This window comes from Chaetodon auriga, chromosome 15 (genome assembly GCF_051107435.1).
Source record: "Chaetodon auriga isolate fChaAug3 chromosome 15, fChaAug3.hap1, whole genome shotgun sequence".
Taxonomy (NCBI): Eukaryota; Metazoa; Chordata; class Actinopteri; order Chaetodontiformes; family Chaetodontidae; genus Chaetodon; species Chaetodon auriga.
The window spans coordinates 13,305,228-13,321,769 of NC_135088.1; the positions used below are offsets into that span (position 1 = coordinate 13,305,228).

The 16,542-nt window shown below is 40.1% G+C and overlaps 1 protein-coding gene across 3 annotated transcripts in view; it reads right to left on the minus strand.

Moving 5' to 3' along the window:
- Positions 1 to 1,190: 1,190 nt before the first annotated feature.
- The window catches only part of LOC143333326 (neurexin-2-like), a 115,394-nt gene continuing 100,042 nt past the window's right edge, over positions 1,191 to 16,542 (minus strand). For all 3 annotated transcript variants that reach the window (XM_076751389.1, XM_076751388.1, XM_076751390.1), the window contains 5 exons: positions 11,963 to 12,134; positions 8,916 to 9,005; positions 7,240 to 7,568; positions 4,951 to 5,035; positions 1,191 to 3,706 (listed from right to left, as the gene is read on the minus strand). In XM_076751389.1, coding sequence (XP_076607504.1) covers positions 2,904 to 3,706; positions 4,951 to 5,035; positions 7,240 to 7,568; positions 8,916 to 9,005; positions 11,963 to 12,134 — 1,479 coding nt within the window. In that variant the 3' untranslated portion in view covers positions 1,191 to 2,903. The remainder of the gene's footprint in view (positions 3,707 to 4,950; positions 5,036 to 7,239; positions 7,569 to 8,915; positions 9,006 to 11,962; positions 12,135 to 16,542) is intronic.

The following is a 16,542-nucleotide window of genomic DNA, read 5'->3' on the forward strand; positions in this document are numbered from 1 at the left end:
GTATAAGATGATCATATGTTTGTTTGATCTAGGGTTGCTGTCCTGTGAGAACAACGCAGCTCAGAAGAACAGCTCTGTTAAAAGCTTTGTGACGACACATTTTCCAGCTAATCCCTTTAAAATAGCTTATAAAGGAACATGTCATCCTTCAGTTTGTCAGAAGCATTCAAAACCATGAAATTTGGAGAAGCATGTTTTTTTTAATGGACAGGAAGGGTATGAAAAATTGTAATATCAAATATAAGTAGTCACCAAAGCTGTTAGACAAATGGAGTAAAGAACAAAATATTTGCCTCTGAGATGCAGAAGTTTAAAGTTACATAAAATTGAAATTGAAAGCCTACTACAGTAAAAGTAGCACAGCTTAGAACTTGAGTACAGTACTTAGTTATATTCCACCACTGGTCCCCTGATATGGGTCAAGCTTCCGAAACACTGGCTCCTTCACTTGCCAGAGTACAATGTGATTACGTCATAACAACACACGATCGTTTGTGCAGTGATGTCACTTTCAACAAAGGCCCCGAGCTACACTTAATCCTGTCACACTGTGGCGTGGATCACCAAGAGCAGGCCAACCGGTTTAATGCTTCTCATTTAAGCTTCACGGGTTCAAGTCAGCCTCACTGAAATCCATTTTTTAACGGAGACCTGAACTAGATGCCAGCATAGTGTAAGGTGCAAAAAAAGACACCTAAACATTTCATTTTCTCATAAATAATGAACATCCAGGCATTATTAACACACCATACAACTATGCAGCACACGAAAGTGAGTGAGAGAGAGAAAGAGAGAGAGAGAGTAGATGATGATGAAACTCAAGTGTAAGACACATTTTTAAAAACACATCATGACCTGCAATTTGTGTGAAACGCTGTTTCTTCATGTTAAATATCTTAACTTGCGTTGTTAGCAAAGTGTGACCTTTGTACGATTACATCACCTTGAGCCCATCGCCATAGATTGATATTTGAAAATTAGTGGCTATAGACGGTCACTTGTGTTCACATAATATACCGATTTATATCATAATTGTTACCTGAAATCCTGATTCATGTCAGTTCACTGTGAATTCCCTTGACTTAGAAGCTGCATTATTTTCAGTGTGTGTATTATGATGTGCATTCAATAATAAAAGGCTGAGCATTTTTTTTGCAAATCTACAAAAATCAACACACAACACAGGTGTGTACAAAGTATATAATCAAGTGTATTTTCATCTTTATCCACGTTCTGTACACATATTAAGATCCATTTCACATGAACACTATACAATAGCAATGAGTGAGGAATGGAATATTTTCTGAGTGCTGAGCAGCTCATGTTGAATGGCACTTTCATAAAAAAAGAACAAGAAATCACAGAGCATGAATAAGTAAATGTAGACATAACACAGAAAATGGCTTTATATTATCAGATCCATTGAGTAACAGATTCAGCACATATAAAATGCACAATGCAACAAAACATTTGTTTGTTCCATCCTTGTGTTTTCTCTGCATAATCTGAACTGTAAATAATGCAAAAACATGTCTGCAGCTATCAGAGGAAAGTGTGCTTTTTGTCTGGATTAAAGTAAAAGGCAATCTAAAATGTAATGTGTTAAGAGGAGTGGTAACAAGATACATCGAAATATCAGAGAAATATCAATACAATTCACAAACCTTCAATTATTCATCTCATAGAATAGTCTTTTAGTAACTGATAGAAAAGAAACGATACATGTTTGGCTGCTTTACAAGGAATATCTATGTCTCAAAGATATGTTTACATTTTCTGTGTGCTTTTGAATTATCCCATGACAGTTTAGAGTAAGGAAAAGATCAAGAGAGAGCCGGCCTCTGGTGAGCCGGGTTGGTTCCCTCTTTCCGAGAAGACAAACTTCCTCAAAATGTGATTCTGTGTTCCCCCAAAATTCCTGTGAAGTTCGGGCTCCAGCGGTTTTGATGTGGTCGTGAAAACGGCGTCGAAGGGGCAGCGCGTCTCGGATGTTTCTTCTTTTTCGTACCTATTCCCCTGCGTACACAATGCTTTTTCAGTCTGCTAACCTCTATATGTACACACAAGCAATGTTTACAGAGAAATACCTTCACTGGTGTAGACTGACTCATTCACAATTATCCCTACTTGGAATGGCATGGCTGACGTAATGTTTCTCATCAATCATACTATAAGGTTCACTGGCCAGAGTGTGTTGAGTGATTTAATAATCCCTTTAAAATGCTGTATTTTTGCTAAATATCATGCTTCATTTATGATACTGCACCAGCAACGTAATACCATCTCTTGTGGACAGAGGCAGAATAACTAAAACCACATAACATAACATGGAGGCTGCAGAGATGATGTCTCATCCGAATAAAGGCTTTCTTCTTCAGCATACTCAGAATTACTGCGCTGCTCTCTGCTCATCTACCATAAAAATTCAATAACTTGCCTGGTTCTGCCTCATATGTATGTCATAATGGGGCCATTGAGACTTGAGATAGAGCATTACAAAGAAGTACAAAGAAAACATTTAGGCAAATCTGTCCGGATGTTCTCAGCATTTTCTTCACTGTACCATGCTATATACAAAGCCAAAGTGGATATGCCTCTTCATAGCTTGTTAAAAACATAAAAAAATGAGCAAAGAATTGGTGTACGTGGACCGAGTGCACGCAGTGACACAGAGGATGAGTCAGATCTTGAGCCATAGATGAGGATTTTATCACAAATACGAGCTGGGCAACCTTGACTTTTGAGAGAAACGAAACTGTTAAAAGCAAGATACAATTGCTTTGTGCAGTTGTTTTTTGTGGCCTGTGAAATTTCTCTGATGGTCGACCTGACAAGACAGGGGAGCAAAACGAAAGCTTCCTCTCTCATCCTCTTGTCTCAGTTCACACTCGCCTTCTCCGAACTCAGACGTAATATTCTTTGTCTTTGTTCTTTTTGCCCTTTGTGATTGCCTTGGCCACAGAGGCCGTTGCTGTGCTTTTGTCTTTGACCACTGCTCCGTTGCCCTCCACAGTGGAATTGTTGGCAAAATTGTGGCTCTGGTCTGTCTGGTAGGAGCCCTCGTCCCGGTTGCGGTACTTGTACATGGCATAGAGGAGGATAAGAATGCAGAGAGCAGCAGCAGCCACAATACCAACCACCATCCCAGTGGTGCTACTGGACTCCCTGATCACCTCCACGGCACCGGGTTGGCTCTTTTCGTCAGAGGCTGTGGGGTTGGCTGTGGGCACATGGGGAAAATTGGGGGGGTAAGTTAGTCCTGGTGTGTTTCGGGAGGATGGAGGAGCAGGGGGCAGAAGCACCTGGTCGCGGGTGTTCATTTTGCCTGCGGGGATGTGGAGCTGGTCAGGGTTGGTGGTGGGAACATAAGGAGGTAAGGGGCGGGGTTTCTGGACTCCACCCTCACCAGCGGTGGGAGGTGGAGGAAGGACTGTCCTGTCAGTGACCATGGGGGAGTTATTATTGTAAAAGTCCTCGTCATCTGATTCCGTCATCTCCCCAGAGCCGAAGGCCGAGACCTCCACAGGGTCACCACAGTCCTCCTGGTCCGGGGGGCAGGAAGGGTGAGGAGGGAGTATCAGGGACTCTTTGGTGGTTTCAAGTGGGGATAGGAGGGTGGGGGGAGGAGGGATGACGGGGTAGCGGGTGGCGATGGATGGGGGCTCAAGGGAATCCACTGTTATAATAGGCAACACTAATTCACCTCCTAGAAAGGAAACAGAAAAGGTAGGGGATCCTAAATTAGAACAGCATTAAAATTAAAATTCTGGCTGAAAAGAGGCGCTCATTAAAATAGAGGCTGCTCATTATGTCAAATATTACTGAGGAATCAGACTAACATTAGCTGGCTTATCAGGAATATCATTTATCGCTATCACACATATTATCCTGATCTACAGTACAAGGTTATTTACATCAACCTTTGGCAAAAACAAACTGAAACCACCGTGACGTTCTTGAATGTTATATAGAGTTCTTGATCGGTATATGGAGCCAATGTGTGGGCGTGCAGATTAACAATGTTCAGAATATTATGAAAATACAATACAAGAACATTAAAGAGCTCACATGTAGACACAAACATACAAGATGACCCATGAAAGGCGGCAGCTGAATGAAGAGCATATAACAAAGAGAGCACATGACAAACAAAGAACAGTAAATTAAAATTGCCATGCTGCTGTATGCACATCTGGAGGCAGGGGTTGAGGGGTGGCAAGAGAAATCACAGACAGGTTAATGTGTGTAGGAATCACATGTGGAATATCGTAGCTGGATCTATTCAATCACTCTCGGGACAAAGATTGCTCAATATATTCAGCTGCATATAAATGATATATTCTCCTGTATGAGCGATCACAGCATGCATTGACATTTTCCTTTGATTTGACTCCGAGGTCAGAATGTCTTCTGGTTGCGGAGGAATACTTCAACGAGTTTGGTTATTTATGGCTGCTAGCTTCTGTTTCATCATTATTTGAGTCACACTTTGCAGGGCCAGTCAACAACAAACAATTCTGATAAGGTCAAATTAATAATTGAGGCAGCCATAATAAGGGCAGACTCCTTCTTAAATTCCACAGCTTGTTTCTGTCACAAGCCTGATCTCCTGTCTACTGTCGTCCGCCCTTAATGACTGCACTGCACTTCATAAGGATTTTCTTCCATCCAATTTAGCAAGTTACAGACATGACTTAAAAGCTAACATACTGGGTGAATTGGTGCTAGTTGAGTATCCAAATGAGGACAGCTATTTGACGGAGCCCCTGAATAAATGAGCGTGTGATAGCTGCAGAAACATGAAGCTGGGAAGGGAGAGTGGAAAATGTGACTCTAATGACGGCTGTCTGAAGTCAGTGCGTTTTGTCTACAGTCTTGGGTAAAAGCAACATTGCTCGGAGCTGGATGAGAGCTGCACTCCCACCCTTTTTTTTGTCGGGGCTGACCCACCTGTTCCTGGCTCACACTCTTCCAGATCCTCATCATCACTTGGACACTCGGCTGATGCCACCAAAATATCATCAGAGTTCTGCGGCTGAAAGGAAAACAGAGAGTTGCTTTTATCGAACACACGGTCAGCACGTTCCCATCGTCTAGATTTGTGCTCACTTTGTTTTCTGATTGTGTTTGCTGGCTGACTGTCCTGTTTGAGGAAAGAATGCAATATTCAGCACTGTACCACTTTATTGTTTTTGCTCGGAGCCACGCTGGTAAGACTACAAATCCAAAATGTGTCCATATGCAGCAGCTTTTCATCCTTCACCCCTGTGGCAGCACTTCATATGTTTATGAACAATGCAAGAGCCCTTCTGATGCAGAGTAAATGCTCAGTAGGATAAATGCTGTCCATGTTTTCAGCTAACTCTGCAACCCTGATTCCAAAAAAGTTGGGACATTGTGTAAAACATGAATAAACATCAAATTCAGAATAAACATCCTAACCTTTTTGAACTTGGGGTTGTATACAATTTGCTTTTTGTACAATTCCATTACATTATTATGCTATAGCAAAATTGCACTTCAGGGCTTCTGTATATTTAAAGTGGATTTTACAGTGCGCAATGGACTGAGAATACCTGAGAAGAGAAGGGAATAGATGGTTCGCTAATGGGTTGCTTGGATAAATTGAAAATACAGCAAAGGTAATTTCAGGGAAACTGGACAAGAGAAATGTAATGAAGAATGCACTCTGTATTTTTATTAGGAGAGGCTTGGGAATTTTTGTTTGAAACCTCAGAACTCCGAGTACAACAGCTGAAATCCTTCCAATTTGGCCGGTTTGCAGCATTTTGGACTAAAATCAACTCATTTGAAATGGTGGTCGGTAATATTCACCAGTCTGGATGCAGTATTGTGACTGCTCAGTGTGTGAAAATCTGTTCTTCAAATATATTCAATAAAGATTCTTTTCTGCATAGCTGCACTCCTTCAAAAATAGACTGAAGCACGAATATCTTTCTTATCCTCACACACTTGGAAGTGAATTATAAGAAGACTTCAGAATCAGATGTGCAGTTTAAACGTGTTGTAACATGACATGCACACAATTATTTACTGTATTTATGTTGCGTTTTGTTCTAATTATAATGCATATGATTTGACAAGAAGGGAAATTTGATTTAAATTATTTCATTGTTAGAATCTCTTGAGTCTCCAGTGAAGAGGGACTGGGGCAGTTAGATATACAGACGGTGGTGTGTCTTTATTTCCAGCAAGGGCAACTTTTGTCTTGATTATAAAACAAAAACAAAAACAAAAAAGCCAGAACAACTCTCCTTCTTTAGAGGGGTCACGTTCAACTCAACCCCTGCACATTTCACATCAGAGTTCACCTTCCTCTGAGACTCAGCTCTTCAAATCGGAATAAATTTTAAAATCAGAAAAAGAAGCCATTTTTTTTCCCCGTAATTTCATTGCCAATGAAAAGCTTTCAAATTGTGTGAAGGAACAGCTTTCCAAAGTTAAGTGCCATGGCCACAGCAAGTGCAGAGAGAATCCAAGGATTCAGATGTATTCTCTGATCATCCTTGGTTATGTTGTTGTGTTCTCCTCTTTACACAGGTTGGCACAGTAGGATCTAGTATTACAGCTGTACATATTAATACACCATGAATGACGACGGACTCGCCCCCCAACTATGAACAGAGTAGTTTAGAATAGATAGTTTAGTAGAATGCATAAAGTGACATTGGGAGAAAATAAGCATGGAGGATCAAGGTGCATTACTTTACAAACTACTTCTAGCCCTCATCTGTGGTCAATGTCAGGGTTATAATTATTTTGGAACATAAAAAAATGAACATTTCATTCAATTTGGTCCCCTATTTATCATAATTTTGCCAAGAGAATGCCCATTGAACTGATAGATAAAAGATGAATAGAGACCATTGAGAACACTCTCAAACTATCAATAGCTCATATGTTAGCATATAGCAATAGATGTAGAAAAAAGAATGGAATAGCCTACTGACACATAATATAAATGGTTATGTATGTTTGCATCCATCGTTCTAATATTTGGGTCTACACAATGGGCAGAGCTACTTTCAGTACTTCCAGAAGAGCATCAGCAACTGCATAATTTAATTTAAAAAAAAAAAGGCAGACACTTTGATCAGTTTTACCTCCTGGAAAAGTGTTGACAACAACTTCATCTAAGTTCTAAACCAATTCACCACGAACTGCTTATAAACTAGAATCCAGCTTCTCATCTACTTTTCCTTCATACTCCCTTCTGACCTTTGAGATGCTCTCCCTCAAGCTGGGTGAGCGCTGCCTGCGGGTGGTGGTGGTGGCCATAGTGGTGGTGGTTTCCATGATTGTGGTGGACATATCGGACACCGCCAGCGGGGTGGCGGAGGTGGTGTCGGTGGTCAACACGGACAGTGAGTCCCCGACCAGACGAAGGTTTCCCTCCACCTGCACGCTGGGATCATTTTCTGCTGCAAGTTTCAGCACCTGGAGACCGTTGTAGTAGAGGCCTGAAATCTGACCCTGGAAGGGCCGACCCTTGTCATAGCCGCCAATTTTAATGGCTGCCTGGCTGTTAAAGATGGTCAACTGTCTCCCTAAAGTCAGACAGAGACATAGAGAAAGAGAGAGGTGGAAAAAGGGAGAGAATGGTGGAGCAGACATAGAGAAGTCATATGGGAGAGTTTGCACAGGGACATGATTTGAACCAGGTGGGTTTTAGGGAACAATAGTAATTAGTCACTTATTTAAAGCTTGATTTAGATGTTAACTTTAATAGGGGAGGGTTAGTTAGCAGCAAGTTTATAATTTAGACTTTACACATGCATGGTTACAGCCATCAGAGGACGCTTAATGTCTGTATTTAGGTGCCTATTTAAGCATTTTGGTTGGACAGAGATAGTCATTTTGAATCATCACTGAGTTAGGAAACTGTCTGCAGGGAAAAATGGGTTTATTTATCTCTTAACTCTGGAACAGATGGTGCAAGGATGCATATCACTTAGCTTCTTTTTTACAAAGATGGGCACATTATTAAAATGTCTTACTATACTTCACACTGTGTGAAGCTAAATGACAATAACAGCTTAACATCCCTCCCTCCACTGACTTCATCAGCCATAAGGCCATTGAAACATGCTCTGGTCTGGGTTGCCCCTAGTCCAATTGTTTCACCTCCTGAAAGGGGCACTGATATCTAACAGCACCATTGTCAGCAGCTTCACTGATAAGCCGAGTTATATCAGAGGAGGAGGACTGCGGTAATGAGCCCATCTCAAGAGAATACTTATTAGCAAAGTTAATGGCTGCAAACAGTGAGCCTGTCAGGGCTGTTTTGTCGCAGCAAAGGAATCTTCAGGCTTGAGAGTCTGACGTGGTCGATGTAGTACAAGGTAGAGCAATACAAGGTTGAAGGGAACAAGACAGGGAAAAGAAGTTATTTGGTATGATCACATCCAGGAGTTATATTTTAAAATGTTCAGTTTAGGAAGGAGCGAGACCTGGTCAACTTATGTCACATGTTAAGTTTCACTGGTGTTAATGGAAACGTTACACAGCATTTTAATGTTTTTATGTAAAATAGTTACACACAGTATCTAATTACACACAACGGTTAAAGGGGACGGTAGAGGGTTAGACAGGGGTTATGTGTTTTTAGTTAATTGGTTTAAAATCGTTGTTAAGGTGCAGCTTTTCCACAAGGTGTAAGGATGACAAAGAATACACGGCACGCGTGCTATACCCCTTAGCTTTGACACCTCTTTTGAATTCCATTTGAAGCTATTTTGTGGTCAACCAAATTAATAGCCAATAGAAATTCCAATTAAAATGGAGTTATACATCTGGGTAACTGGATCCTTGTCACCCTTGTCTTCTGGCACTGCACCTCTCATGGGGAAAGATTATTTAGTAGTTAATTAATTAATTAATCAATTAATTTTTACCTTTATCGAGTAGCCACTCGTCAACTACCCGACCAAGTCTGTATGGGATTCTTTGTCTAGCAATAGCCAGTCGTTCATTATCATAGTGTCCTTCAAAGAATTTGGAGAGACAGATTAAAGGTTAAAGTCTGCAAGCTGAAAGATCACATGGTTAGAAACAGTGTTATAATGGCTAACAGGTTTAACAAGTTATCAATTTTAACCCAGCTGTGAGTTAAAAGAAACTTGTGCTTTACTTAGTCTTGTCTAGTTAGTATAAGAAACAGTGTTAACGCTAATTAGAGTCATGTTTAGGCTATTTATAATGTGCTACACTAGTTAGTGTTATTTAGCTATTTTTTTAAGCAAAGCATAATCTTAAGTAAATACCAACTACTGTAAAAAGTAAAATAATTTTATGTACTGTATAAAAAAAGAGGTTAATTCAGGTAAACAGAAAAAGCATTAAAAATCAGCCACTTCAACAAAGACAATCAGTTGTTGCATGTAAACAGCGATACGCATTCTGTGGTTAGAGCAGAAACAGATATCAGTCATAGAGGGCCGAAGTCTCACCCCGCTTCTGCTCCACTGTGCATCTTCATAACACACTGCACGTTATACTGCAGCTCCCGGGAGATAATACAGCACGTCTACATCAAAAACTCATGGGAGTTGTAATTGCTGAATTCTTATGTCGTCATACAAGACTTTCAAACTTTATTAACAAGTCCAGCAGCGGATAAAGCCCTTCTTAGTTTCGTGCAATCGGGGCTACTAGGACACGCGCTGCTCTCAAGCAGGGCAGGACTTCAGCTCTCTATGTAACACATGCAAACACAGAAGAGTAATTAATAAATTGGAAACTACAACAGGAAATGTACTGCATGACACAAACTTCAATAGTACGAATTGCCGCAGTAGGCGAGTTAACGTTAGTGCCATGAACACTTTTCATTCATTCTTGTGCTTATCTAGCACTGAAAGGTTTCTATCAATCATCAGCCACGTCGTTCTGACTTCACAACTAGCAAATTCTTATTGACATTATTGATAAATGACCACATGTGTAGAGTACCTTGGTCTTTGTAGAGTTTGTAGATCAAGTTACTGCATATGAAAGCATGTTTACCCCCCACATTAATAATGAATAAAAATGTCAATAAATAGATAAAACTGAACAAAGCAATAAACAGTGTCAAGTCAGCACTGTTGTTGGACATGGGATAGTAATGAATGGATAAAAAGGATTAGGATTATAGCACAACATGGAAGAGGAGGCACAGTACATGACAGTGCGTGACAGTTTAAGTGAAGCTTTCCTAGACGGTGTTTTTACTGTAAGCTTCAGTTTACGGCAGGTTTTAAGATAAGTGAAGCTGCACATTCATTGAGCCTGGAGAGCTGTGGGCAGAGCCCTTGTATTGGAGGCACTGTATATCATGCCTCCCTTACATTGTTCGATGTCCATTTAAAGCCAAAAAAGATCAATTATGTTTCCTTATACTCTTAACTGTCACCTGTGACGTACAGCAAAAGCACCTTTGTTTGTGATTGCTGCTATTATGCGCTTTAGTCATTTACCATTAGAAATGCTTCAAAAACCACTGATTACTGAGTGGGAGCTGAGTGTACACACAACACACATGGCTGTCACCATTACATGATTTTGATTTATGTGCAACTGTGGCGTGTGTGTGTGCGTGTGTGTGTGTGTGTGTGTGTGTGTGTGTGTGTGTGTGTGTGTGTTTTGAGCACCAGCTGGAGGTAGAGAGGGGACTTGGTTTCCTCCCGCTACGCCGGCTGTTGCACCTGTTCTAAATAAGGTTAATTGGTTGATTGGTTCAGAACAGGTTAAAGCACATCTGGTCATGATCACATTATGTATGCTTTTTTTTTTTTTTGGTCCATATCAAATATGGGTGTGCACAAGTTGGTAAGCTTTAAACCTTTTGGACGGTGAAAATCAGTGTTTTTCACCAAGATGTATCCTCTTGTTGTGCATTTGCAGATTCTTCATTTTGTTTGTTTGCCTCTGCAGATCGAGAATGCCATGAATGTGTTTGAAAGCCAGAATAAAATCTAATTTTCTATGTTACTGAGGACATGATGCCCTAACATATACACCATGATAAGGTAGCACTTCTATACCCTGGTGGGGTAATTCATTATTATGTATATGTTTAGGTCTACAGTATCTCATCTGACAACATCCAACGGTTACCTCGACACCAACCATATTATGAAAATGAAATGTGAAACACATATAGGACTTGGTCACCATAGAGCTGAGCCCTTTAAGTGGCAGAATACAGTATGAATTTAGTCGAATCCATCAATCCGTTTATGTAAAACAGACGTTGTGGAAAGGTCACCTTTCCATAACGTCCCTTAGTGCTCACCAGCAGAGAGATGAATGTAAATTTAGGCAACACGAATATATCAGCTGAATTAATAGCAACATATTCACCCTGGTTAGTCAACAATGTCTCTTGGTTAGATCAACAACAAATAGATAAATATTATTTTAGGCTTGTATGGTATATCTAGAAAATCCTGCCACACAAGCACATCTTTAATACGCATCGTGAAAACCTAATTATAGAGGAGAGATTAGGAAAAAATGCTGCTTTAATTTGCTGTAAATTAACATCTTTTTCTCATCTGCCACATCCTTCCCCACCTGTCTGCCAAACTGGCTGCAAAAACGACAGCGGCTGATGAAAGCCCTTTCATTGCTAGACATACTTAGCAATGCATCCTGAGGCAAATGTATCAATTTCAGATTATTATACTGTGCAGCCAATATGGCATGTCCAGTTGTATGCACGTGGCAACTTAATACATAGCTTGCAGAGCGATGAAATAACTAGACGGGAAAGCTGATTTAAAATACGCCACTGGGCAAATTGCCAATCAGTTTTTTTTGCAAACAGTACATTTCACAACTGCGCATTCCAAGATTTACGTTTGATAGGCAGACATGCAGTCCTCTCTCACTGATCCAGACGCTCCATGCCATCTATCTATGTATTATATAACCACGAAGTTCATGCAAGCAGTCTTACCTGGTGGATAACGCTCAATGACTGGATGGTTGTCCACCTGGAGAGTGGCATTGCCACCACTGCGTGTGAAGCGTACAACATGGTACTTGCCGTCATTTACTATGACAGCAGGCTCATCAATGGTGATGTCATCTGTCCCCACATTGAAGATGACACCGATTTTCCCTTGATCCTGTAGGAGAAAAAGAATGAATGCGACACATAAAACGGTTAATAATAAATAAATAAAAGTTGTACAGTACAGTGAAACAGAGTTTCTGTCTACTTCAGGGTTGTCAAGCCAGAACTCTTGTTTAAACAGCATAACTTTAGTGACACAGACAGTATGTTCAGCTCTTTCTTTAGGGTTCAACACCATTCTCCCTCAGCAGCCAGCTCAGGTTTCCTGATGTCGATCACTTTTGACAGAATCCTGCTGCTTCTTGTTTGGCTGACCAACTTCTCTCCCTGTCAGCTGCTGCCTGCTACTGCAAACCTTCCTCAAAGATCAAATCTACATCTCAGGCCGGCCTTTGGGTGACACTAATAAGAAACACTGAAAACAAACTGTGTGGGGTTTCTGCGCCTGTTTGTACGTTCGCTGCCTTGCACTCTTTCTAAATGCTGCACAAGGTCAAAGTGTTAATATGGTTATAAGAGACACTGTCAGAGTACACTTTAGTACAGTGCCCTTTAATTCTGCTGACTTTCTATAACAAACTGTTATTGCAATAACCTTTGTAACTGTGATGAAAAGACAAATAATGTAAAATTCTCACATGCATGTTGTGCACATTGGTAAAACCTCATTACATTACATAATATTAATAATATGTGACTTTCAGGCTGTGCAGCTTCATTTGTCTTTTAAGACTCTGCAAGTTTTTATTCAAACAACCTCTAGCAGCTGGCCGCACTTTATCACACCTTCAACCAGAGAGGGGAAGTAAACAGTGAAATTGGCTGGGCTGGTGTTTTATTGAAATGAAATGCTGCAGATTGCTGGTTCTGCACAGTGCATGGTGTGCACAGTATTTACTGGACTTATAGACAAGTTGTAAATATATTGCACAGTGGGTCTTGCATTGCTTTTGGTTTCTCTGGCTTTACTGTCAGAACTGACTTTCACAGCTTATTCCTTGGCATGTGCCATTTAATATAACTGATGGTTCCCTTTCTCTCATACCTCCAGTGCTGCATTACTGACTCAAAGACCAGAATTTCAAATATGTCGACAGAAATACTTCTTTTCTTGCCTTGATGGCGGTTGCTATTGTGTAACGTAAAACCTGTCTCAGAGCTTTGCGCTTTCTGTCTAATCATATGTAAAATCCTTCTAGAAACCGTTTGAATTTCAATAATTATTCATGCTGACACAGTTGGTGTTAAGTACAGAAAGTGTTAAATGTCCTCAGAGACCTTGAACCTACCATTAATAATCCAATTTTAAGGTTTCAAATGTTTTCTATGAAGGAGCTCTGACTGCAAGCAGAGCCTTGTTATCTTTGTTAAATCATAAACTGATTTGTGACAGTTGCATGATCAAATCCACACATAAAGACGATGGACTGTCTCTGTGACAAACGTTACTCTAATTCACAGTTACTACTAGAAATTCATACAAACATGAGTTGAGAAACCAAATTATCACCTTTTCAATATGCATACTTTGTATTCCTTACACTGTAAGAAATCTCTCTTGTTTACTGATATTCTGTACACGCAGAGCTATTTGGTTGTCCATGGTTTAATCACTCTTCCCATGAAGCAAACCGATGAGTACTCATTAGGCAACAAACAGGGTAGTGTGGCCTCGGGTCAAATCTCAGCCCTCTGTTGCTCTCTGGACAACAATTAACATCTCCAGGGCCAGAGCATTCTGCCGAGGGCTTCACATGGCTTCAACAAAAGAGCTGCTTTTATTTTTGCTAACTCACTCTTAGTGCACGATTACAAAACATCCCTGAAGCAGCTTTTTGACAGCTCACAGAGCAACACTACGACATCCGGTTTCAGTAAACAAAACTTTGGCCTTTCCAGTTCACTTTTTTTTTTTTTTTTTTTTTTCAAGTGGCTACTCAATGCTCATGTGTTCTGCTATAAGCCTAGTCAGGCATGTCCTCATGAAAAGTCTTCCACCTCGCTGTTTTGACATCAGTTCTGATGGAGAAGGCATTTCCTTGGAGTGTTGCTGGTTTGCACTGGAGCGTTGCGATCTCAACCGCAGTCGCCGATCATTTGTATTAGAGGAAAAGGACGGATTGTTACAAAGGATATGTTATGATAGAGATCACTCACTGATGAAATGAAAAAGAAAAAGGACTTCAGCATCTTCAGTCTACAGTTCTTCAGTGATGGGACACCACTGTCACCTGAGCATAGATTGGACACGTCATGATGGTTTTAAAAAGACACGCACATCTGTCTGTTTGTTACCAGCCAGATGTCTTCCTCTGTCTCAGATACATTTACTAGACTCTTTACTGGCACCTGCTCCTCGCAGGCAGGTGGGAGTTTGCATTTGCTGTATTGGGAGTTGAGAGATTTCTTTCTCTTATTCCAACAGGGAATGATAAAGTGATTAGTGATAGACGTGTTTGGCAAACATAAAATGAACCTAGTAAATAAAAGCAATTGTTTTTGCTATTTTTTAAATCCAATTCCTTTCAACAACCCTTTTCTTTGTAAATGAGATTGCTGGATGAAAATGACGGATCATCAAATAACGAAAAAAACAAAAAAAACCCCAACAACTTCAAACTGCTTCATGCTTAATGGGAGCTGTTTCCTAATTCCTTTGAACTGTTGCACGTTTTCCCGAATGATCAAAGGCACCTATTTTCACTAAAATGATTTCAATCTGAAAATATTCAGTTATGACAGTAAAATGTGTTGAAGCGGTGAGAAAAACTCCAAAAGAACATTCTTCTTTAGTTATAATATTTAGCAACCACAGCACACAGCATCAGATTTGTGCCTGACTATCATAAAATTGAAATGAAGCACAGCAAGAAGGCAGGTTGAACTCTGCCTTTGAAAGTGCCCTTCCGAAATATGCACATTCATGAGTTTTGTGTGAAGCGTTTCCATTCCTACAGAGAATGAGGCAGAATATTTATTAAGAAAGCTTTTCCTTTTCAGAATATAATTTCGAGAGCCAAATTGCAGCAGCCATTGCTCGATTGATGCACTTGCACATTAAAATGCATAAGAAATCAACTTATGGGATCAGGTCCACCCAAGCCTCAGCAGGTTGCTGCCTAACGTCATCATCCCATCTCCTTGAAGCTTCTCTCTTGTTAAACATTTCTAATTATCATCGTTTTGCACAATGAATCCTCTGTTTTTGTTTTATCTTTCAGACACTCATTAAAAACATGACCCTTTGAAAGTAGCACAAGCTTGTCTAATGTACTCTCTGGTGAATATGGAGATGGTTTGAGTAATTGGTTTTTGAAGCCATCCTCAAAGTTGCAGTTTAAGTTAAGCATGTGGCCATTTTAATGCAGCAATCTTCTGTGCGAGTAAGTAATGTTTATTTTTGTTGTCTGGAGTTATTGGTGATTCAGAAATGCTGTTTTAATGAAGCATTTTAAGCCCTGATGGTCAAATGCTGCATTTGCAGCTGTAAAAACTCAATCTCGTCTTAATTATCAGCCAGGTAGAATCTAGTAGTCTCTCTAATATCTGTTAATCAAGAGTATTTCACATGCAATTAAAGTGCTCTGTTCATACATCATTCATGACTTTTTACAGGTTGATTCTTAAGGAGGAACTTTGACCCTTTCGTTGCACGAGCTACACCATTTCATGAAGTTCCGCTGTGATTATATTTCTATATATTTGTCATATTGTAGCTTTGAATAGAAAGAGTGAATTCCAGGGAAGTTTTTAAAGACATGAATTCTCTTCTAAGGCACCTCAGCTGAAAACCCCCAAATCCCTGCAGCACTAAAAAACTCACATATCATTTGTTTCCTTTACTATTTTCAACTCTCCCCTGTGGCCAGTGTTATTTTGACCAGCTTCTCTCTGTCTTCACCTAGTTTACGCAGTTTTCCTCTTCTTCAATGGGCAAGCAGGGGAAGGAAACAGACACGTTTCATTTGATAAAATGTGGAATTAATAATATACATAAATAGAATTGCAAGAAATACAGAACAGACAAGCTCAACACCCTCTGAACTGTTTTTTATCCCCCTCCACTGAGCAATAATAAGGTGTCAAAGTAAGCAATCTGTCAGGGTGCAAGGACTTGGCAGATGCTGGAAAAATTTTTATCGGCTGGCGTTGCACACAGGCAGCAGTGTTTGCATTTACGAGCAGTCCATGGCTGGCAAGGTCAGTTTCACACTTTTAAAACTGGAAATACAATTTAAATGAGACAGTCAAAAAACATCCAGAGGAGGATTTTTGCACCAGGCTCGTCTACAAACTGAAAAATAAGCCAGTCGAACTCTCAAAATGGGCACAAATACAAACATTTCATGTTAAATGTTACACAATGCACTTTAAAATGGGTTCTGGATAGTGTCAGTATTATTTTACTACCTCAGCTCTTCTCTTTTGAGGGCAACAGTTAACTATCATTAACCACCAGC